The 25000-nt window shown below is 52.9% G+C and overlaps 2 protein-coding genes across 4 annotated transcripts in view; one reads left to right on the top strand and one right to left on the bottom strand.

Moving 5' to 3' along the window:
• Positions 1–13234, bottom strand: part of LOC133362893 (choline-phosphate cytidylyltransferase A-like) — a 27718-nt gene extending 14484 nt beyond the window's left edge. The window contains exons 1-2 of one of the 3 annotated variants that reach the window (XM_061581848.1): positions 13162–13230; positions 12446–12513 (exon numbers count right to left, since the gene is read on the bottom strand). The gene's annotated coding sequence lies outside the window, so the exon portion shown is untranslated. Of the gene's footprint in view, positions 1–2551; positions 2969–12445 lie in introns of those variants that run through there. The other 2 variants (XM_061581847.1, XM_061581849.1) reach the window with 2 other exon arrangements.
• Positions 13235–16055: 2821 nt separating this feature from the next.
• DCTN3 (dynactin subunit 3) overlaps positions 16056–25000 on the top strand; it is a 22546-nt gene continuing 13601 nt past the window's right edge. The window contains exons 1-5 of the mRNA XM_061581902.1: positions 16056–16237; positions 17929–18013; positions 19039–19125; positions 20173–20256; positions 21250–21308. Of these exons, the coding sequence (XP_061437886.1) occupies positions 16151–16237; positions 17929–18013; positions 19039–19125; positions 20173–20256; positions 21250–21308 (402 nt within the window). The 5' untranslated portion in view covers positions 16056–16150. The remainder of the gene's footprint in view (positions 16238–17928; positions 18014–19038; positions 19126–20172; positions 20257–21249; positions 21309–25000) is intronic.

Here is a 25000-nt window from a genome sequence, read left to right as displayed (position 1 = left end):
TTTCGTGACTGCAGGGATTTCATCTTCTTGGTTCTTTCGGTAAAGTCACGTAGAAGGGAAGTAATACAATAATACAAATAAAACATAATAAAATAATTCTCACGACGTTTCGGCCACAATGCAAGCAGCCGTCCTCAGGTGAAGACCAGGTCTGTCTCCCCGACAGACCTGGTCTTCACGTCGTGAGAATGATTTTATTATGTTTTATTTGTATTATTTTATTATAATAAAATAAAATAATAAAAATTAAACATAATAAAATAATTGTTAGAATTATTTTATTATGTTAAATTTTTATTTTATTACTTCCCTTCTACGTGACTTTACCGAAAGAACCAAGAAGATGGTGATGATGTTGATGATGTTGATGATGATGTTGATGATGATGTTGATGATGTTGATGATGGTGTTGATGATGTTGATGATGATGTTGATGATGATGTTGATGATGTTGATGATGGTGATGATGATGTTGATGATGGTGATGATGATGTTGATGATGGTGATGATGATGGTGATGATGATGTTGATGATGATGTTGATGGTGATGATGATGTTGATGATGGTGATGATGTTGGTGATGATGTTGATGATGATGTTGATGATGATGTTGATGATGATGCTGTTGTTGATGATGTTGATGTTGATGATGGTGATGATGTTGATGATGCTGATGATGTTGGTGATGATGTTGATGTTGTTGATGATGGTGATGATGGTGATGATGTTGATGATGGTGATGATGATGTTGATGATGTTGATGATGGTGATGATGGTGTTGATGATGGTGATGATGGTGTTGATGATGATGTTGATGGTGATGATGATGTTGATGATGGTGATGATGTTGATGATGTTGTTGATGATGTTGATGATGATGTTGATGATGTTGATGATGATGTTGATGATGTTGATGATGTTGATGATGATGTTGATGATGATGTTGATGATGCTGATGATGTTGTTGATGATGATGATGATGTTGATGATGCTGTTGATGATGTTGATGATATTGATGGTGATGATGGTGATGATGATGTTGATGATGGTGATGATGTTGATGATGTTGGTGATGATGTTGATGTTGATGATGTTGGTGATGATGTTGATGATGATGATGGTGATGATGGTGATGATGGTGATGATGTTGATGATGCTGATGATGGTGGTGATGATGTTGTTGATGTTGATGATGGTGATGATGGTGGTGATGATGTTGTTGATGTTGATGATGGTGATGATGGTGTTGATGATGGTGATGATGGTGTTGATGATGATGTTGATGGTGATGATGATGTTGATGATGGTGATGATGTTGATGATGTTGTTGATGATGTTGATGATGATGTTGATGATGTTGATGATGATGTTGATGATGTTGATGATGTTGATGATGATGTTGATGATGATGTTGATGATGCTGATGATGTTGTTGATGATGATGATGGTGATGATGGTGATGATGGTGATGATGTTGATGATGCTGATGATGGTGGTGATGATGTTGTTGATGTTGATGATGGTGATGATGTTGATGATGTTGATGATGGTGGTGATGATGTTGTTGATGTTGATGATGGTGATGATGTTGATGATGCTGTTGTTGATGATGATGTTGATGATGTTGATGATGGCACTTGCTGGGTCTGTCCCGTGACTTCCTGCACCTAGCCTGGCACAGCAGCCAACCCATGGCACCTGCTGGGTCTGTCCTGTGACCTCCTGCACCTAGCCTGGCACAGCAGTCAACCCACGGCACCTGCTGGGTCTGTCCCGTGACCTCCTCCTGCACCTAGCCTGGCACAGCAGCCAACCCACGGCACCTGCCGGGTCTGTCCCGTGACCTCCTCCTGCACCTAGCCTGGCACAGCAGTCAACCCATGGCACCTGCTGGGTCTGTCCCGTGACCTCCTCCTGCACCTAGCCTGGCACAGCAGTCAACCCATGGCACCTGCTGGGTCTGTCCTGTGACCTCCTCCTGCACCTAGCCTGGCACAGCAGTCAACCCATGGCACCTGCTGGGTCTGTCCCGTGACCTCCTCCTGCACCTAGCCTGGCACAGCAGTCAACCCATGGCACCTGCTGGGTCTGTCCCGTGACCTCCTCCTGCACCTAGCCTGGCACAGCAGTCAACCCATGGCACCTGCTGGGTCTGTCCCGTGACCTCCTCCTGCACCTAGCCTGGCACAGCAGCCAACCCGTGGCACCTGCTGGGTCTGTCCCGTGACCTCCTCCTGCACCTAGCCTGGCACAGCAGCCAACCCGTGGCACCTGCTGGGTCTGTCCCGTGACCTCCTCCTGCACCTAGCCTGGCACAGCAGTCAACCCATGGCACCTGCTGGGTCTGTCCCGTGACCACCTCCTGCACCTAGCCTGGCACAGCAGCCAACCCATGGCACCTGCTCGTGGTGAACGATAACTCGCTGGTAGCGTAACAGCAGCGACAGCGAATGTCAGACCCCCGCTGGCTCCAGACCCCCTCTGGCTCCAGACCCCCTCTGTGATCGTACCGGACCCCCCGTTACGCTCCCCGTCCCCCAGCTCTACACACCGTGTAGAGCTGGCAGCGCTGGGGAGGCAAAGGCGGCCGGGCAGGACGTGTGGTGGTGGTGGCGGTGGTAGCGGTGTGAGTGTGGTGGTGGTGACGGTGTGACGATGGCGGTGGTGCCGGTGGCGGCGACGGTGTGATGCTGGCGACGGTGTGGCGGTGGTGGCGGTGGTGACGGTGTGTGATGGTGGCGACGGTGTGGCGGTGGTGGTGGTGGTAACGGTGGCAGTGACGGTGTGACAGTGGCGACGGTGGTGACGGTGGTGATGGTTTGACGGTGGCGGTGGTAGCGATGGTGGCGGTGGTGACGGTGGCGGTGACGGTGTGACAGTGGTAGCGGTGGTGATGGTTTGACGGTGACGGTGTGACAGTGGCGGTGGTAGCGGTGGCGACGGTGGTGGCGGTGGTGACGGTGGCGGTGACGGTGTGACAGTGACAGCGGTGGCGACGGTGGTGGTAGTGGTGACAGTGGCGGTGGTGGCGGTGTGACGCCGCCAACGCTAAACCCCCCTTAACAGGCGCTCGCAAACACGGCTCATCTGCCCCGCCTCCCGCGTGCCAACCAAGTGACGTGGCACAAAACCTTTGACCCCCTCACGGCCGCACACACGAACTACGACCCGCGGACTCTGTCCCCGCGGCTTGCCCCACCACCACCACCACCACTCCAGAGGCGGGGCATACACCACGAAGGCAAAGGTTCAGCACCCCCACCCCCTACTCTTTGGTAAAGTCACGTAGTTAGAAATTTTTAAAACATTAAAAAAATTTTTAAAAATATTAGAAATTTAATTTTTTTAATGTTTTTAAAATTAACATTTTTTTTTAAATTTCAACAAATTTTAAAAATTTTAAAAAATTCAAAAAATTTACAAAAATTTAAAAAAATTCAAATTTTTTTAAAAATTGTCATTTTTTTTCAAAATTAAAAAGATCAAAAAAATAAAACCCAACCCACAGACTGTGTGGGGCAAGTGCTGTCCTAGCGGGGCGAGCGAGCGGCCATGGAGGGCAGCACGACTCGGCACCCACTTGAAACTATGGGAACCGTGTGTGTCTACAGTGTCTCTGTGAGTCTCAGTGTCTCTGTGAGTCTCTCAGTGTCTCTGTGAGTCTCTCAGTGTCTCTGTGACTCTCTCAGTGTCTCTGTGAGTCTCTCAGTGTCTCTGTGAGTCTCTCAGTGTCTCTGTGAGTCTATCAGTGTCTCTGCGAGTCTCTCAGTGTCTCTGTGAGTCTATCAGTGTCTCTGTGAGTCTCTCAGTGTCTCTGTGAGTCTCTCAGTATCTCTGTGTGTCTACAGTGTCTCTGTGAGTCTCTCAGTGTCTCTGTGACTCTCTCAGTGTCTCTGTGAGTCTCTCAGTGTCTCTGTGAGTCTCTCAGTGTCTCTGTGAGTCTATCAGTGTCTCTGCGAGTCTCTCAGTGTCTCTGTGAGTCTATCAGTGTCTCTGTGAGTCTCTCAATATCTCTGTGAGTCTCTCAGTATCTCTGTGTGTCTACAGTGTCTCTGTGAGTCTCTCAGTGTCTCTGTGACTCTCTCAGTGTCTCTGTGAGTCTCTCAGTGTCTCTGTGAGTCTCTCAGTGTCTCTGTGAGTCTATCAGTGTCTCTGCGAGTCTCTCAGTGTCTCTGTGAGTCTCTCAGTGTGTCTGTGAGTCTCTCAGTGTCTCTGTGAGTTTCTCAGTGTCTCTGTGAGTCTCTCAGTGTCTCTGTGAGTCTCTCAGTGTCTATGTGAGTCTCTCAGTGTGTCTGTGAGTCGCTCAGTGTCTCTGTTAGTCTCTCAATATCTCTATGGGTCTCTAAGTATCTCTGTGAGTCTCCAAGTATCTCCGTGAGTCTCTCAGTGTGTCTGTGAGTCTCTAAGTGTCTCTATGAGTCTCCAAGTGTCTCTGTGAGTCTCTCAGTGTCTCTGTGAGTCTCTCAGTGTCTCTGTGAGTCTCTCAGTGTGTCTGTGAGTCTCTCAGTGTCTCTGTGAGTCTCTCAGTGTGTCTGTGAGTCTCCAAGTGTCACTGTGTGTCTAAAGTGTCTCTGTGAGTCTCTCAGTATCTCTGTGAGTCTCTCAGTGTCTCTGTGAGTCTCCAAGTGTCACTGTGTGTCTAAAGTGTCTCTGTGAGTCTCTCAGTGTCTCTGTGAGTCTCCAAGTGTCACTGTGTGTCTAAAGTGTCTCTGTGAGTCTCTCAATATCTCTGAGTCTCTCAGTATCTCTGTGAGTCTCTCAGTGTCTCTGTGAGTCTCCAAGTGTCACTGTGTGTCTAAAGTGTCTCTGTGAGTCTCTCAGTGTCTCTGTGAGTCTCCAAGTGTCACTGTGTGTCTAAAGTGTCTCTGTGAGTCTCTCAGTGTCTCTGTGAGTCTCCAAGTGTCACTGTGTGTCTAAAGTGTCTCTGTGAGTCTCTCAGTATCTCTGAGTCTCTCAGTATCTCTGTGAGTCTCTCAGTGTCTCTGTGAGTCTCTCAGTGTCTCTGTGAGTCTCTCAGTGTGTCTGTGAGTCTCTCAGTGTCTCTGTGAGTCTCTCAGTGTGTCTGTGAGTCTCCAAGTGTCACTGTGTGTCTAAAGTGTCTCTGTGAGTCTCTCAGTATCTCTGTGAGTCTCTCAGTGTCTCTGTGAGTCTCCAAGTGTCACTGTGTGTCTAAAGTGTCTCTGTGAGTCTCTCAGTGTCTCTGTGAGTCTCCAAGTGTCACTGTGTGTCTAAAGTGTCTCTGTGAGTCTCTCAATATCTCTGAGTCTCTCAGTATCTCTGTGAGTCTCTCAGTGTCTCTGTGAGTCTCCAAGTGTCACTGTGTGTCTAAAGTGTCTCTGTGAGTCTCTCAGTGTCTCTGTGAGTCTCCAAGTGTCACTGTGTGTCTAAAGTGTCTCTGTGAGTCTCTCAGTGTCTCTGTGAGTCTCCAAGTGTCACTGTGTGTCTAAAGTGTCTCTGTGAGTCTCTCAGTATCTCTGAGTCTCTCAGTATCTCTGTGAGTCTCTCAGTGTCTCTGTGAGTCTCCAAGTGTCACTGTGTGTCTAAAGTGTCTCTGTGAGTCTCTCAGTGTCTCTGTGAGTCTCCAAGTGTCACTGTGTGTCTAAAGTGTCTCTGTGAGTCTCTCAGTGTCTCTGTGAGTCTCTCAGTGTCTCTGTGAGTCTCTCAGTATCTCTGTGAGTCTCTCAGTGTCTCTGTGAGTCTCTCAGTGTCTCTGTGAGTCTCTCAGTGTTTCCGTGAGTCTCTCAGTGTCTCTGTGAGTCTCTCAGTGTCTCTGTGAGTCTCCAAGTGTCACTGTGTGTCTAAAGTGTCTCTGTGAGTCTCCAAGTGTCACTGTGTGTCTAAAGTGTCTCTGTGAGTCTCTCAGTATCTCTGTGAGTCTCCAAGTGTATCTTGAGTCTCTCAGTGTCTCCGTGAGTCTCTCAGTATCTCTATGGGTCTCTAAGTATATCTGTGAGTCTCTAAGTGTCTCCGTGAGTCTCTCAGTGTCTCTGTGAGTCTCTCAGTATCTCTATGGGTCTCTAAGTGTCTCTGTGAGTCTCTCAATATCTCTATGGGTCTCTAAGTATCTCCGTGAGTCTCTCAGTGGCTCCGTGAGTCTCTAAGTGTCTCCGTGAGTCTCTCAGTATCTCTATGGGTCTCTCAGTATCTCCGTGAGTCTCTCAGTGTCTCTGTGAGTCTCCAAGTGTCACTGTGTGTCTAAAGTGTCTCTGTGAGTCTCTCAATATCTCTGAGTCTCTCAGTATCTCTGTGAGTCTCTCAGTGTCTCTGTGAGTCTCCAAGTGTCACTGTGTGTCTAAAGTGTCTCTGTGAGTCTCTCAGTGTCTCTGTGAGTCTCCAAGTGTCACTGTGTGTCTAAAGTGTCTCTGTGAGTCTCTCAGTGTCTCTGTGAGTCTCCAAGTGTCACTGTGTGTCTAAAGTGTCTCTGTGAGTCTCTCAGTATCTCTGAGTCTCTCAGTATCTCTGTGAGTCTCTCAGTGTCTCTGTGAGTCTCCAAGTGTCACTGTGTGTCTAAAGTGTCTCTGTGAGTCTCTCAGTGTCTCTGTGAGTCTCCAAGTGTCACTGTGTGTCTAAAGTGTCTCTGTGAGTCTCTCAGTGTCTCTGTGAGTCTCTCAGTGTCTCTGTGAGTCTCTCAGTATCTCTGTGAGTCTCTCAGTGTCTCTGTGAGTCTCTCAGTGTCTCTGTGAGTCTCTCAGTGTTTCCGTGAGTCTCTCAGTGTCTCTGTGAGTCTCTCAGTGTCTCTGTGAGTCTCCAAGTGTCACTGTGTGTCTAAAGTGTCTCTGTGAGTCTCCAAGTGTCACTGTGTGTCTAAAGTGTCTCTGTGAGTCTCTCAGTATCTCTGTGAGTCTCCAAGTGTATCTTGAGTCTCTCAGTGTCTCCGTGAGTCTCTCAGTATCTCTATGGGTCTCTAAGTATATCTGTGAGTCTCTAAGTGTCTCCGTGAGTCTCTCAGTGTCTCTGTGAGTCTCTCAGTATCTCTATGGGTCTCTAAGTGTCTCTGTGAGTCTCTCAATATCTCTATGGGTCTCTAAGTATCTCCGTGAGTCTCTCAGTGGCTCCGTGAGTCTCTAAGTGTCTCCGTGAGTCTCTCAGTATCTCTATGGGTCTCTCAGTATCTCCGTGAGTCTCTCAGTGTCTCTGTGAGTCTCCAAGTGTCTCTATGAGTCTCTCAGTATCTCTATGGGTCTCTATGTGTCTAATAAGTGAGTCAAAGTGTCCACGTCGTTTCAGCTGACACCCGTGTCAGGGTCTCCGGCACGCACTGTCCTGGCACTCGTCCGTGGGTGCGGCGCGAGCCTGCGATTTCCCCGCGGCAGTTTGGCCTCAAGGGGGTTGCCGTCCCGGGATGGGCGCAAGCTGTAGGGCCTCGCAAGAGACACGCACGCAACGCAGACAAAGGTCACCCGTATAACCTGTTACGGACTGTCGGGGCAAGTGCTGTGAGTAGCAGCAGTAGCAGCGAGTGTGAAGGCTACCGGCGCTGTGGCACACGAGGGGGTGGGTGGCTACCAGCACCACGCCCGGCCGCCTTTGTCTCTCCCCCCAGTGGCGATGTTCATTAGACACCGCAACACCAAGTACTTGTTTGAGGCTGAGTCGACCTAGGGGAGGCCCAGGTTACCGGTTCAGATAATCGTCACTGGTGGTGTTGGTCGTGAGCGGGAATCGAACTCGGGTGGCCGGGTTCGTAGCGCAGCGTAGCGCTAACCACGACAACAACAACAACAACCGCCATTCGCCACTAAGTGGCGGTGACATCACCACGATGCTTGTGCCAGGCCAAGTGCACCTTGAGGCCACGTGAAGTGTCGAACGACCGCTGGCAGGAGGTCACGGGGCAGACCCAGGTGCCACGGGTCGACTGTCTGAGATGACCGAGATGACTGGCTGATGCACCGCCTGTGCCCCCTACTGTGCCAACTTGTTGTGCTTTAGCCACCCGGCGCTCCGCTCGTTGTTGTGAGCGTCGCTCCTCCGCCCTCCGTTGTTGCTGGAGGGCGACTGCCTCCAACTGCCCAGTAGCGTCCTTCACGAGCCTCCTCCACAGAGGCCGATCTTGACACCGCTGGTACCAGTCATTGGCAAGTCCACTCAGCTCCACGTCCTCCTGTACCACATCACTCTATCTCTTCTCTAGCCCGTGCCGTGCCTGTTTTGCCCCCTCGATCCGGCCGAACAAAAATTGTTTGGGCATGCGGTGGCTGGACATGCGGGCTACATGACCCAGCCAACGCAGCCTTGCCTGGCGGAGGAGCTCACTGATGGGACTCTTTCAAGGATTTGTGAGTTCCTTACACAATCCAGCCTTGTAAACCCAGGATGGATCGTAGGCAGGCCAGCCTAAATGTTTCTAACCAGCGAAGATGCTCCATTAGGGGGGTTCATGTTTCGCAAGTGTAGAGAAGGGAGGGAATGCCCATGGTCGAGAAGAACTGAAGCTTCGTGCGGAGCAACAGACCAGGTAGCTTCCACACAGCGTTACGCAACCGATGAAAAGATATTGCCGCTCGACTGATTCGGAGTGAGACCTCTGCTGTTAAACCGGAGCCAGTCATGAGCACACTGCCCAGGTATGGGAAACTCTCCGCTCTCTCCACAACTGCCCCATCACCGATTGGGAGTTGTGGGGGTGGAGTGTCCAATAGTACAAAATACCCAGGCAGGTGCTTAGTTTTGGTGGGGCTGATGGTAAGGCCCCACCTCTTAGTGGCACGCTCCAGTCTCAGCAGCAGAGCCTCCAACTCCCCCCATTAAATCTGTACCAAATGGAGATTCCCCCGGTACAGCTGTTGAAGGCTTCATGAACTACGTGATTAAAATAGATGTTAAATAATGTGGGAGCCAGAGGACATCCCTGTCGCACACCAAGGTATACAGGGAAAGGCTCTGACTCCCGGACGCGTAGTTTTACCCGGGCCCGCTCACCATCATGAAGGTCATGAAGGTCCTTAATGATCGTGAGTAGAGGGTCAGAGACTCTGAAAGCACGAAGAACAACCCAGAGCCCAGGCCTACTGATGGTATCATAGGCCTTGACCAGGTCAATAAAGCAGAGATGTAGGTCTTGTTGGAATTCCCTACACCTCTGCTGTAGCAAACGGACAGAAACTATGGCATCTGTGCAGGACCGCCCTTTCCTGAAACCGTATTGGGGCTCTGCAAGCCTCTCCTCAGCGTGCCTAGCAAGGCGATGTTGAATAATCCTTGCCAGGACGTTTCCCGGCACACTGAGGAGTGAGATGCCCCTGTAGTTGTTACAGTCTGTGCGGTCCCCTTTCTTAAAGAGGGGGACCACCAGGGAATCCTTCCAATCCTATGGAACCCATCCAGCGGTCCAGACTGTTGTTATGATGTCATATAGGGCAGTCTGTGTACAAACGCCACCCTCCCTCAGAATTTCGCTTGGGAGATCATATCTGCCCGGTGCCTTTCCTGGTCTCAGACTAAGGATCGCCTTAAGTACTTCCTCAACAGCTGGCACCTCAGCCAGCCACTCACAGGGGGTGACCTCTTCCAATATTTAAGGCACCGCAGCCTCAGCAGGGTTATCCCCACTTTGTGCCATGATGTTTTCCTGGCTGAGGGATTTCTCCTCCCCGAGGACCTCACAGAAATGCTCAGCAAATCTTCAAACCTGTTCCTGGGGGTCGGAGATTGGATCACTGTTTATTTCCCCGAATGATGGCAATAGGTGTGGCGCTGCAGGTTACTTTTTTGATGGAGTTAAATAGTAATTTGTGATCACGGGCCACTGAGGCAAACTCCATTTCCTCAGCAACCCACGACCACCACCCATCCTTGCAGCGCCTCACGGCTCTCCGAACCTCCGAGCGAAGGCTGCAGTAAGCCTCCTCATTCTCTGACGTGGGATGCTGTAGCCGATGAGAGTGGGCCTGTCGCTTTTCTCAACTATCCTGAACACCTCCTCTGTCAGCCAGGGTATCTGGGGAGGTCTGGACCGCGTACCCAAAGCAGCCATTGCAGCTGCATGAGTCACAGTCCTAAACCTCACCCATCTACCCTCGACATCAGGAGGAGTGGGGGACGATACCAACCCCAGCTGCAAGCGATGATGCAATTCTCGCTTGCAACTTTCATCAGCTGAGACCAGGCCACTTTAGGTTGGAATGGGGTCCTGGGTGTACACCCACCACCGGAGTGGAAGAATGGCAGGCATATCTTACAGATGACTAGTCGATGGTCAGAGGGCAGATCAGCTCCACGGTAGGTCCTGGTGTCAAGGACATGGGCTCGCATCTGCTGGTCCATCACTACGTAGTCCAGCAGATGTTCTTACTTGGACCCGGCATGCATCCATGATGTTGTGTGGATGCGCCGATGCCGGAAGAGCGTGTTGGTAATTACAAGCCCATGGGCTGCACAAAAATCTAGCAGCATCCTACCGTTGTTATTGAGCTGATCTGGCCCATGCCTTACAATCACTCCAGACCAGGTGCCAGCATCATGACCAACTCGGGCATTGAAGTCACCCAACAAGAAGACTCTGTCCCGAGTGGCCACTTTAGCCAGCACCTGTGACAGGAGGTCATAGAAGGCATCTGACTCATCGGCTGTTCGTCTTCGGTGGGGGCATAAGTAACCACGACCACCACTCCTCGCCTCTGGTTGATGGGAAGGTGAGCCCAAAGTAGCCTGGGGCTTACAGCTTCCCACACCTCACCGCCACGCTCCCACGCCCCCTTCATTATTTTGTTCAGAAGAAGAGCCACACCCTGTTGTTTGGCAGTCTCCTGCCCCGAGTAGAGGACTGTCCACCCCTCATGGTGGCAGGAGCCAGAACCAGTCCACCGGACCTCCTGAATGCCACAGAGATCCAGACGGTACCGGTGCAGCTCCCGACAAAGGAGTGGCAGCCTCTCCTCTGCAGTGAGCGTTCGAACATTCCACGCGGCCATCCGTAGTGGCTTTTTGTTGTTTCTGGAGGAGCCCCGAGGGTGAAGTTTCAATCTCCTGGCTCCGCCAATTGGGGTTTGGCCAGGAGACGTCATAGACGCCTGTCCCCCCGGGGCCTCCGGCACAAGCTTATTAGTTACATATTTATGTTTAATTCGTAGTTTCGTGGTAATGAATTGAAGGTGGAGGGGTTACCAGACCCTCGCACCCGTCCAGAGCCCCCGTTTAGCCACTGTGGTGGTCACAGACGCCATTAAGGGGAGAGGCCAATGGGCATTGGCCCTCCCCCCACAGCACTGCCCACGACAGAGTTCCCAGTCTGGCACCGCGAGGAGGTAGGGGGTTGATTTGGCAGACACACACACACACACCCAGACAGTGACACACACACACACACTGACACACACACAGACACACACACTGACACACACACACTGACACACACACAGACTGACACACACACACTGACACACACACATTGATATGACACAAATACTGACACACACACACACTGACACACACACTGACACACACTGACACACACACTGACACACACACACAGACACACACACACACTGACACACACACTGACACACACACTGACACACACACTGACACACACACTGACAAAGACACACACCGACACACATACACTGACACACACACACCTACACACACACACTGACACTCACACACTGACACACACACACCGACACACACACACACACTGACACACACACAATGACACACACACACTGACACACACACAATGACACACACACACTGACACTCACACAGACTGACACACACACTGACACACACACCGACACACTGACACAGACACACACTGAGACACACACTAACACACACACTGACACACACTGACACTCACACTGACACACACACAATGACACACACACTGACACACACATTAACACATTGACACACACACAGACACACACAGACTGACACAGACACACAGACTGGCACAGACACACACACACACCGACACACACACCGACACACACACTGACACACAGACACACACTGAGACACACACTAACACACACACTGACACACACTGACACACACACACTGACACACACACACTGACACACACACACTGTGACACACACACACACTGACACACACACACATTGACACACTGACACACACACATTGACACATTGACACACACACACTGACACACACACTGACACACACTGACACACACAGACTGACACACACACATTGACACACTGACACACATACTGACACACACACTGACACACACACTGACACAAACACATTGACACATTGACACACACACAGTGACACACACACAGACCCACACACACACACTGACACACACACAGATACACACTGACACACACACACTGACACACACACATTGACACACTGACACACACTGACACACACACTGACACACACACACAGACACACACTGACACACAGACACACACACACACAGACACACACTGACACACACTGACACACACACATTGACACTCACCGACGCCAGTGAGGGAACCAGAGACTTTGAAGATCCTTGGAGCTGCGTGGTCGAACTTGAACTTAACTCTATAAACAAATAAATATAAATATAGATACTGCTCGTGTATTGCACCAGATGAGACCTAACCTGGGACACGGAGACACGGGGAGACACGGGGGGACACGTGGGACACGGAGACACGGGGACACGGGGGGACACGGGGAGACACGGGGGGACACAGAGACACTGGGGCACTGGGAGACGGAGACACGGGGAGACACGGGGAGACGGAGACACGGAGACACAGAGACACGGGGAGACACAGAGACACGGGGACACAGAGACAGGGGGAGACACGGGGACACAGAGACACGGGGACACAGAGACACGGGGAGACACGGGGACACGGGGAGACACCGAGACACGGGGGGACACGGAGACACGGAGACACAGAGACACACGGACACACGGGGGGACACGGAGACACGGGGACACTGGGACACTGAGACACAGGGACACTGGGACACGGGGACACTGGGAGACACGGGGAGACACGGAGGGACACGGGGAGACACACGGGGAGACACAGAGACACAGAGACACGGGGACACGGGGAGACACGGGAACGCTGAGACACTTAGACACAGGGACACGGAGACACAGGGACACTGAGACCCTGAGACACAGGGAGAGACAAGGACCTGAGACCCTGAGACACAGGGAGAGACAAGGACCTGAGACCCTGAGACACGGGGAGACACGGAGACTCCGAGCCCCGAAAGCCCTTGGGTTGAGTCTCCACGGAATCGATTCCACGCGATTTCGATTCCAACACAACTCGATTCGCGGCCCCGCTTCCTGGTGGGCAGGAATCGACGCCACGTCACGCGTATGGGCGTGGGCCCGGCAAGAATCGATTCCAGAGTCGTAAAGCAATCGAATCTATCGCTTTGGCGGCAATGAGAACCGATGCTGTTGCCGGAATCGATCAAGGAATCGAATCGCGGGGGTCTGGTGTTTACGTGACGTCACCGTAGTAGAAATCACGATGCGCTATAAAGCTCTTTGTTGACTTGACGAATTAAAACAACAACAACAAACAATACATAAAAGCACGACAGGAGTGGATAATTATCGAAAAAAGTAAACGCGTCACTGAAACAACCAAACAAAAATACACAATTTAAAGTTTTAAAAAAATTCGTTTGTTTAGCAAACTTACTTTTTTAAATCCTTTATATTAAGTTCGCGTGCTTGCGTGCTTGCTTGCTTAGAACCGTGCAAATCTTTCGGTCGTTTTTTAACCCACTTCCCGTGATCCAATCGAGCTGACATTTTGCACACAGACTCGTTGTGCGTGACAATTAATGTTCGTGAAAATTTTTTTCCAAAATTTTACACTTTTTAGGGAAAACAAATTAAATATTAAATTACCAATTGCTTAATACTGGCAGACAATCATCTGACCCATAGGTGGCAGCCATCTCAAGCCAGAGGACGAGAGGACTCTAGCCGCCACGCATATAAAGGATTTAGAGTGAAAAACTTTGTTTTTACGGGTTATACTTGTTAGAAGTGACCTTGCTACAAATGATAGCGCAGTGAAAGTGGTCTCCTCATCATCATCTGAGGTTCTAGATTTGAAGCTTTCGTGACTGCAAGGATTCATATTGTTAGGTTTTTTTTCGGTAAAGTCACGTAGGTAAAACATTAAAATTATTCATATTAATAAAAGTAAAATAAAATAATTTTATTTAATTTAACTTTTATTAATTAATTAATAAAAGTAAAATTAAATAATTAAAATAAAATAATTTTTATTTTATTTTACTTTTATTAATCAAACAATCAAAGTTAAATAAAATAAAAATTATTTTATTTTACTTTTATTAATTAATTAATCAAAGTAAAATAAAATAAAAAATATTTTATTTAACTTTTATTAATTAATCAAAGTAAAATATAATAATTAAAATAAAATAACTTTTATTTTACTTTTATTAATTAATTAATCAAAGTGAAATAAAATAAAAATTATTTTATTTTACTTTTATTAATTGTAATGTTTTACCTACGTGACTTTACCAACATGGCCGCGCTCAACCCTCGCCTCTCTCTCTCTCGCTCCGATACGTGCTTTGAAAAAGGGCCACTGGCCGAAACGTCGTCAATGTAACACGTTGTATATTTCTTTCAAAGTCACCACTCTTTGAGTTTTTGTTGTTGTTGTTTTAAATCGGGGCCGGCTCAGGGCGAAATCCGAATGGTCGTTAATCCCTTACCAACATGGCGGCTCTACTTCCTAGCCCCTCCCCTCTTGCCCAACCCCCTCCCACCCAGCGAAGCCCCGCCCACCTCGCCTAGCCCCTCCCCCCCACTCCACCCTACCCCCTCCCACCCAGCGAAGCCCCTCCCACCTCGCCTAGCCCCTCCCCACTCCGCCCAACCCCCCCCCCCCACTCAGCCCCTCCCCCCCGCCCAACCCTCCCCCCCGCCCAACCCCTCCCCTACCCCAACGTTCACTTCCCCGCCCTCCCTCTGCCTAGCCCCTCCCACTCAGCCTAGCCCCTCCCACCCTGCCTAGCCCCTCCCACCCAGCGTAGCCCCTCCCACCCTGCCTAGCCCCTCCCACCCAGCGTAGCCCCTCCCACTCAGCCTAGCCCCTCCCACCCAGCGTAGCCCCTCCCACTCAGCCTAGCCCCTCCCACCCTGCCTAGCCCCTCCCACCCAGCGTAGCCCCTCCCACCCAGCCTAGCCCCTCCCACCCTGCCTAGCCCCTCCCACCCAGCGTAGCCCCTCCCACCCAACCTAGCCCCTCCCACCCTGCCTAGCCCCTCCCACCCTGCCTAGCCCCTCCCACCCAGCGTAGCCCCTCCCACCCAGCCTAGCCCCTCCCACCCTGCCTAGCCCCTCCCACCCTGCCTAGCCCCTCCCACCCAGCGTAGCCCCTCCCACCCAGCCTAGCCCCTCCCACCCTGCCTAGCCCCTCCCACCCTGCCTAGCCCCTCCCACCCAGCGTAGCCCCTCCCACCCAGCCTAGCCCCTCCCACCCTGCCTAGCCCCTCCCACCCAGCGTAGCCCCTCCCACCCAGCCTAGCCCCTCCCACCCAACCCAGCCCCTCCCACCCAGCCTAGCCCCTCCCACCCAGCCTAGCCCCTCCCACCCAGCCTAGCCCCTCCCACCCAGCCTAGCCCCTCCCACCCTGCCCAGCCCCTCCCACCCTGCCTAGCCCCTCCCACCCTGCCCAGCCCCTCCCACCCTGCCTAGCCCCTCCCACCCTGCCCAGCCCCTCCCACTCAGCCCAGCCCCTCCCACTCAGCCCAGCCCCTCCCACTCAGCCCAGCCCCTCCCACCCAGCCCAGCACCTCCCACTCAGACCAGCCCCTCCCACTCAGCCCAGCCCCTCCCACCCAGCCCAGCCCCTCCCACTCAGCCCAGCCCCTCCCACCCCGCCTAGCCCCTCCCACTCAGCCCAGCCCCTCCCACTCAGCCCCTCCTACTCAGCCCCTCCCACCCAGCCCCTCCCACTCAGCCCCTCCCACTCAGCCCAGCCCCTCCCACCCAGCCCCTCCCACCCCGCCAAGCCCCTCCCACTCAGCGTAGCCCCTCCCACCCAGCCCCTCTCACCCCGCCTAGCCCCACCCTGCTCCTGAGAAGTCAGACGACGAGACGAGACGTCTGTGTGTGTCTGTCTGTCTGTCTGCGGTGTCTGCGTGCGCGCCATGGCCGATATCTCCGAGATTGAGGCGAGAATCGAGGCGCTGGAGCGCGCCCTCTGCGGTGGCCGCCCGCCCGCCAAACGCCTCCAGGTGCCGCTGTCATCCCCGCAACTCCGCACCAATTTCGGGTTAAAACACCGCTCGAGGCCTAGCTCGACTCGGAGCCTACTCGCTTGCCTGGATCGCTTTGCCGCGCCCGGTGCCTCGGTCCCTGTAGGGGGAGCAGACATGGGGGGGGTGGGGGTGTCTCTTTTCAATGAACGTAGAACTCTTTCTTGTTTAGACAGCATCTCTGCGGTGGCCGCCCGTCCGCCAAACGCCTCGAGGTGCCGCTGTCATCCCCGAAACTCCGCACCAATTTCGGGTTAAAACACCGCTCGAGGCCTAGCTCGGCTCGGAGCCTACTCGCTTGCCTGGATCGCTTTGCCGCGCCCGGTGCCTCGGTCCCTGTAGGGGGGGGCAGACGTGGGAGGGGGTGGGGTCCTGGGGTGTCTCTTACGAGTAAACGTAAAACTGTTTGTTGTTTTGAAAGCATCGTTATCAACAGCATTGTTATCAATAGCATCATCAACACCATCGTTATCAATAGCATCATCAACAGCATTGTGATGATCAACAACATTGTGATGATCAACAGCATCATCAATAACAACATGATTGCAGCAGGCGTCTTTCCTGGTAGGGGTAATGTGAGTGGGTGGTGGTAGTATCTGAACCGGTCCAGGGGCTCCCCTGGGTCGACTCAGCCGCAAATGAGTACCTGGTGCGGTGTGTAAACATTGTCACTGGGAAGACAAAGGCGGCCGGGTATAATGCTGGCCACCCACCCCCTCGTGTGCCACAGCGCTGGTAGCCTTCATAGGTGCTGCTACTCGCTAACAGCACTTGCCCCTACAGTCTGTTAGAGGCTACACGGGGGAGATTTGCCTTTGGTAATAATGATGGTGGTGGTGAATGTTGTGTAAAGGAAGGACGCTCACAACAACGAGCGGAGCGCCGGGCGGCTAAAACGCAGCGAGTTGGCACAGTAGCGGGTACAGCTGGTGGTGCATCAACCAGTTACGTAGGTAAAAAATGAAAAAAATATAATAAAAATAAAATAATAAATCTTCTTGGTTCTTTCGGTAAAGTCACGTAGAAGGGAAGTAATAAAATAATAAAAATAAAACATAAAATCAAATAATTCTCACGACGTTTCGGCTACAACGCAAGCAGCCGTCTTCAGGTGAAGAATGAGACACTGCCAAGCTTGGAGCTTATATTTAAGCTGCTGGGTTGGAGGTGGAAGAAGAAGAGCGCCTTAACAAAAAGAATGTGCATATCAAGAGGAATTTAGCATATTCATGGGATATGCACATTCTTTTGTTAAGGCTCTTTTCTTCTTCCACCCCCAACCCAGCTTATATATAAGCTCCAAGCTTGGTAGTGTCTCATTCTTCACCTGAAGACGGCTGCTTGCATTGTAGCCGAAACGTCGTGAGAATTATTTGATTTTATTATGTTTTATTTTTTTTATTTTATTACTTCCCTTCTACGTGACTTTACCGAAAGAACCAAGAAGATGAATCCCTGCAGTCACGAAAGCTTTAAATCGAAATAAAATAAAAAATCACGACGTTTCGGAGGCAACACAAGTCTCCGTCATCAGGTGGGACCGTCACGGCCAGATTTGCTGCATCAAGTGAGGCAGGGATTCCAAGATGCAAGCTCTTAAATACAAGCTCCCCCCTCTCCTCCCCCTTCACCCATCGGGTGCTGTTTTGTCTCCTCCTGCTCCGCAGTGTGTGGATGCCCTGACGAAGATTCAGGCGACGTTGGACGTGGCGGCGGGCAAGAGGGAGCGCGTGAGGACCCTCTTCAAGAAACGTGAGGGACCGGGGAGGGACCGGGGAGGGACCGGGGAGGGACCAGGGAGGGGGACCAGGGTAGGGACCAGGGTAGGGACCGGGGAGGGACCAGGGAGGGGGACCAGGGAGGGACCAGGGTAGGGACCGGGGAGGGGGACCGGGGAGGGGGACCGGGGAGGGGGACCGGGGAGGGGGACCGGGGAGGGGGACCGGGAGGGGGGGGACCGGGGAGGGGGACCGGGGAGGGGGACCGGGGAGGGGGACCGGGGAGGGGGACCGGGGAGGGGGACCGGGGAGGGGGACCGGGGAGGGGGACCGGGGAGGGGGACCGGGGAGGGGGACCGGGGAGGGGGACCGGGGAGGGGGACCGGGGGAGGGGGACCGGGAGGGGGACCGGGGAGGGGGACCGGGGAGGGGGACCGGGGAGGGGGACCGGGGAGGGGGACCGGGGAGGGGGACCGGGGAGGGGGACCGGGGAGGGGGACCGGGGAGGGGGACCGGGGAGGGGGACCGGGGAGGGGGACCGGGGAGGGGGACCGGGGAGGGGGACCGGGGAGGGGGACCAGGGAGGGACCAGGGAGGGACCAGGGAGGGACCGGGGCGTTCGTAACGATGGCCGCGTCGGAGGAGGGAACCGCTTAAATCCTGGGCTCGAATCCCGGCATCAACCCCCCGCCTGCCTTTCATTGCACCACTCTTGTTGTGTGTGTGTAACGTGTGTGTGTAACGTGTGTGTGTAACGTGTGTGTGTTTGTAACGGGTGTGTGTGTGTAACGTCTGTGTGTCACGTGTGTGTGTGTGTGTATGTAACGTGTGTGTGTCACGTGTGTGTAACGTGTGTGTGTGTGTGTGTAACGGGTGTGTATGTGTCATGCTTGCCGTGTGTCTGTCACGCTTGCCGTGTCTGTCTTGTGGGTATCGTTTGTGTCATTCTTGCTGTGTGTGTCACGTTTGTGTGTATCATGCTTGCCGCCACGTGTGTCATTTATGTGTGTTGTGTGCCATGCTTTCCGTGTGTGTGTGTGTGTGTCACGTGTGTGTCAGTGGATGAGTTGCTACGGGTGCTGGAGCCTGGGCAGTCCCTGTCTCCTGCGGTTCCTGACTCCGTCAAACTCCAGATCATCCTCTCAGGTACCACACTCGCAGACGCACGCAGAGACGCACACGCAGAGACACACGCAGAGACACACGCAGAGACACACGCAGACACGCACACGCAGACACGTACACGCAGACACGCACACGCAGAGACACGCAGACACTCGCAGAGATGCACGCAGACACGTACATGCAGACATGCACACACAGACACGCAGACACGCAGACACGCACGCAGAGACACACGCAGACACGCACACGCAGACACGCACACGCAGACACGTACACGCAGACATGCACACGCAGACACGCACGCACGCATATCAGTGATGTTGGCTGGGACAAGATGGTTACATGGGGGATCTTTATTTTGTTGTGCCTGCCTGTGTGTGTGTGTCGCATGCGTGTGTGTGTGTGTGTCCACATGCGCCTGTGTGTGTGTCCGCATGCGTGCGTGTTTGTCCGCATGCATGTGTGTGTGTCCGCATGCGTGTGTGTCCGCGTGTGTGTGCGTGTCCGCGTGCGTGCGTGTGTGTGTGTCCGCATGCGTGTGTGTCCGCGTGCGTGTGTGTGTGTGTCCGCATGTGTGTGTGTGTGTCTGCGTGCGTGTGTGTGTGTCCGCATGCGCGTGCGTGTGTGTGTGTGTGTCCGCTGCCGTGTGTGTGTCCGCATGCGTGTGTGTGTGTGTGCGTGTGTGCGTGCGTGCGTGTGTGCGTGCGTGTGTGCGTGCGTGTGTGCGTGTGTGTGTGTCCGCATGCGCGTGCGTGTGTGTCCGCTGCCGTGTGTGTGTCCGCATGCGTGTGTGTGTGTGTCTGCGTGCGTGTGTGTGTGTCCGCATGCGCGTGCGTGTGTGTGTGTGTGTCCGCTGCCGTGTGTGTGTCCGCATGCGTGTGTGTGTGTGCGTGTGTGCGTGCGTGCGTGTGTGCGTGCGTGTGTGCGTGCGTGTGTGCGTGCGTGTGTGTGTCCGCATGCGCGTGCGTGTGTGTCCGCTGCCGTGTGTGTGTCCGCATGCGTGTGTGTGTGTGCGTGTGTGCGCGTGCGTGCGTGTGTGTCCGCGTGCGTGCGTGCGCGTGTGTGCAGGAGAGGCGATGTTAAAGACCCAGGCGGGGCTCTTGGAGGAGGTGGAGCAGCTGATTCCTCTGCTGGAGAGCCAGTCCCTGCAAGGTGGCTCAATGTGCAAGCGATACACATCTTCTTTGTCAATGAAGTCCTTGATCTGCGTGTCTGAAAAAACCTCGAGGGTGCTTCCCGACGAGGTAGAAAGCTCTTATCATGTGCACCAACAGGTGCTTGTCGCTCGCGTGCGTGCAGTATTGTAGCCGCCACCACCGCCCCGACCCCGCGGCAGTGCGATTTACCCCCCCCTCACGTTGGAGGGTTTTTGCGGTTCGAACCCCAGTGGCAGAGGTCGCAACCGGGTACCCGATACCCGTACCCTACCCGATACCCGGCTACCCGTACCCGGCCGGGTACGGGTACGGGTACCCGTTTGCGACCCTGGTGCGGCCGGGTACGGGTACGGGTAGGCCGTGAGTCACTGGTGAGTAACCGTTTGTCACTCATTTCCCAACGTCTTGTCTCTTCTCACAATTCAAGTTCCTAGAATCAACCCACCCGCGCCTGCAACATGGCTTCATCCCAGAGGTCGCAATCGGGTACCCGATACCCGTACCCGTACCCTACCCGGCCGGGTATGGGTAGGGTACGGGTACGGCCGGGTACGGGTACAGGTAGGGTACGGGTACGGCCGGGTACGGGTACAGGTAGGGTACGGGTACGGCCGGGTACGGGTACAGGTAGGGTACGGGTACAGGTACCCGTTTGCGACCCTGGTGCGGCCGGGTACGGGTAAGGAATCAAAACCCAAACTTAATTTGGAGCTTTCATGACTGCAGGAATTATTCTTTGGTTCTTTCGGTAAAGTCACGTATAAAGATAAAATAATAAATAATGCTAGTATTTAATTTATTTTTTTATTTTTTCTGCATACGTGACTTTACCGAAAGAACCAAAGAATGAATCAAAACCCGTTTGCGACCTCTGCCCAGTGGCATCCCCGGTTAATGCTGCTGCTGTGGTTGTGGTTGTGCGTGCGTGCGTGCGCGCCCGTCGAAAACCCCGCGGTTGTGTGTGCGCGTGTGTCCGTCTGCCGTGCAGCGATCCCTGGCTACTCGGGGCAGCTGCAGGCGCTCACGCAGGTTCACGTCCGTCAGCAGGTGAGTGGGCGGGCGGGAGGCGGGGGAACTGCGGGGGAAGGGCGTTGTGCATGTAATGTGTGGGGGGGGAGGGGTGGGAGATGTTAACTACCTCGCCTGGTGTACGGGAGGTCGTTGGTTGCTGTTGTATACCTGGAGTTTGCAGTGTCTCTCTCTCATCATCATCACGGTGGCTAGGAGATGTTAACTACCTCGCCTGGTGTACGGGAGGTCGTTGGTTGCTGTTGTATACCTGGAGTTTGCAGTGTCTCTCATCATCATCATCACGGTGGCTAGGAAATGTTGACTACCTCGCCTGGTGTACGGGAGGTCGTTGGTTGCTGTTGTATACCTGGAGTTTGCAGTGTCTCTCTCTCATCATCATCACGGTGGCTAGGAGATGTTAACTACCTCGCCTGGTGTACGTGAGGTCGTTGGTTGCTGTTGTATACCTGGAGTTTTCAGTGTCTCTCATCATCATCACGGTGGCTAGGAGATGTTGACTACCTCGCCTGGTGCACATGAGGTCGTTGGTTGCTGTTGTATACCTGGAGTTTGCAGTGTCTCTCATCATCATCATCACGGTGGCTAGGAGATGTTGACTACCTCGCCTGGTGTACGGGAGGTCGTTGGTTGCTGTTGTATACCTGGAGTTTGCAGTGTCTCTCTCTCATCATCATCACGGTGGCTAGGAGATGTTAACTACCTCGCCTGGTGCACGTGAGGTCGTTGGTTGCTGTTGTATACCTGGAGTTTGCAGTGTCTCTCTCTCATCATCATCACGGTGGCTAGGAGATGTTAACTACCTCGCCTGGTGTACGGGAGGTCGTTGGTTGCTGTTGTATACCTGGAGTTTGCAGTGTCTCTCTCTCATCATCATCACGGTGGCTAGGAGATGTTGACTACCTCGCCTGGTGTACGTGAGGTCGTTGGTTGCTGTTGTATACCTGGAGTTTGCAGTGTCTCTCTCTCATCATCATCACGGTGGCTAGGAGATGTTAACTACCTCGCCTGGTGTACGGGAGGTCGTTGGTTGCTGTTGTATACCTGGAGTTTGCAGTGTCTCTCTCTCATCATCATCACGGTGGCTAGGAGATGTTAACTACCTCGCCTGGTGTACGTGAGGTCGTTGGTTGCTGTTGTATACCTGGAGTTTGCAGTGTCTCTCTCTCATCATCATCACGGTGGCTAGGAGATGTTGACTACCTCGCCTGGTGTACGGGAGGTCGTTGGTTGCTGTTGTATACCTGGAGTTTGCAGTGTCTCTCATCATCATCACGGTGGCTAGGAGATGTTGACTACCTCGCCTGGTGTACAGGAGGTCGTTGGTTGCTGTTGTATACCTGGAGTTTGCAGTGTCTCTCATCATCATCATCACGGTGGCTAGGAGATGTTGACTACCTCGCCTGGTGTACAGGAGGTCGTTGGTTGCTGTTGTATACCTGGAGTTTGCAGTGTCTCTCTCTCATCATCATCACGGTGGCTAGGAGATGTTAACTACCTCGCCTGGTCTACAGGAGGTCGTGGGCTTCCTGACGATGCCCTCTACAGTTCTCCCCGGGGTCGCGTGGATTTTTCTCCGGGCCCTCCCGTTTTTCCCTCCACGTTGAGATTCAACGTCACGTTTGTTTGGCTAACCGCTATACATTTCCACGCGACGATAAGCCTCCTAGAGGGGCTATCATTCGTGAAGCCTGGTCGCTTCTAAATTTAGAGCTGCATAGCTTAAGTGGGCCTTGCCTGGGAAGATACAAATAGTATAAATGAATGGTGTGTATACTCGTGTGTGTGTGCGTGTAGGCTTCGGCAAGGTAAGGTAAAAGTGTAAAAACAACGAGCCTATCATAATTGGTTCTTTACCCTTCTATCTGGCAACAAAACTGACACCTTTTTACAAGGAGTCATGTTTGCATAGACCACAATACCTGCAGTCATAAATACAAACAAAAGACATAACTCTGATAATGTGCACTGTCCTTGAAGTTGATTGGTCCACACCCGAGACAGCTTTCCTTCGAGCCTAGCCTCACAACTTCAAGGACAGTGCACATTATCAGAGTTATGTCTTTTGTTTGTATTTATGACTGCAGGTATTGTGGTCTATGCAAACATGACTCCTTGTAAAAAGGTGTCAGTTTTGTTGCCAGATAGAAGGGTAAAGAACCAATTATCATATTTTTACTGGCAAATGAGGTCCCCATAGTGTAGATGCTTGCCCCGAGCTCTCATACTCTGATGGTGCATTGTCTTTGAGTTGTGCGCCTGTTGGCATCATCTGGTCCAACACCATGTGAGACTAGGCTCTAAGGAAAGCTGTCTCGGGTGTGGACCAATCAACTTCAAGGACAGTGCGTACATTATCAGAGTTATGTTCTTTTGTTTGTATTATGACTGCAGGTATTGCGGTCTATGCAAACATGACTCCTTGTAAAAGGGTGTCAGTTTTGTTGCCAGATAGAAGGGTAAAGAACCAATTATCATATTTTTACTGGCAAATGAGGTCCCCATAACGAGCCTATCTTTACCCTACCTTTTACCCGGTAAAAAGGGTACATTACCTTACCTTGCCGAAGCCTATGTGTGGGTGTGGGGAGCACTTTGGCCTCAAGGTGCACATGGCCTGGCACAAGCGTCGTGGTGACTTCACTGCCACTTAGTGGCGAATGGCGGTTGTTGTTGTTGTTGTGTGGGGAGTGGTGGTGCAGCGGTTAGCGCTACGCTGCGCTATGAACCTGGCGACCCGAGTTCGATTCCCGCTCACGGCCAACACCACCAGTGACGATTATCTGAACCGGTCCCGGGCCTCCCCTAGGTCGACTCAGCCTCAAATAAGTACCTGGTGCGGTGTGTAAACATTGTGCCACTAGGGAGACAAAGGCGGTCGGGCGTGGTGCTGGCCACCCACCCCCTCGTGTGCCGTTCTGGCCTTCATAGGTGCTCGCTAACAGCACTTGCCCCTACAGTCTGTTAAGGCTACACGGGGGATCTTTGTGTGTAGGTGGGAGCTCGCTAATAGCACTTGCCTAAAAAAATGGCTATACGGGAGGTCCTGGGTTGTGTGTGTGTATAAGCGGAGCGCCGGGTGGCTAAAGCACAGCAAGTTGGCACAGTAGGGGGCACAGGTGGCGCATCAGCCAGTCATCTCGGTCATCTCAGTCAGTCGACCCGTGGCACCTGCTGGGTCTGCCCCGTGACCTCCTGCCAGCGGGCGTTCGACACTTCACGTGGCCTCAAGGTGCACTTGGCCTGGCACAAGCGTCGTAGTGACGTCACCGCCACTTAGTGGCGATTGTTGTCTGTGTGAGTGTGAGGAGTGGTGGGTGTAGTGGTTAGCGCTACGCTGTGTGTGTGTGTATTGCGGTAGTGCAGCGGTTAGCGTGCTGCGCTACAAACCCACCAGTGGCGATTATCTGAACCGCTTGTGGGCTTCCTCTGGCTTGACTCAGCCTCAAACGAGTAGCTGGTGTAGCAGTGTGTAGTGAACATCGCCACTGGGGAGACCAAGGCGGCCGGGCGTGGTGCTGGTAGCCACCCACCCCCTCGTGTGCCACAGCGCCGGTAGCCTTCATAGGTACTGCTCGCTAACAGCACTTGCCCCTACAGCCTGTTACAGGCTACACGGGGGATCTTTGTCTGTGTCTACCTTCATAGGCGCTGCTGCTACTCGCTACTAGCAGCACTTGCCCCAGCAGTCTGTTGAGGCTACACGGGGG

The sequence above is a fragment of the Lethenteron reissneri genome, unplaced genomic scaffold, assembly GCF_015708825.2.
Source record: "Lethenteron reissneri isolate LAM-NWPU_2019-01 unplaced genomic scaffold, ASM1570882v1 scaffold_1638, whole genome shotgun sequence".
Lineage (NCBI taxonomy): Eukaryota > Metazoa > Chordata > Hyperoartia > Petromyzontiformes > Petromyzontidae > Lethenteron > Lethenteron reissneri.
This window is presented reverse-complemented; position numbering and strand designations above follow the sequence as displayed.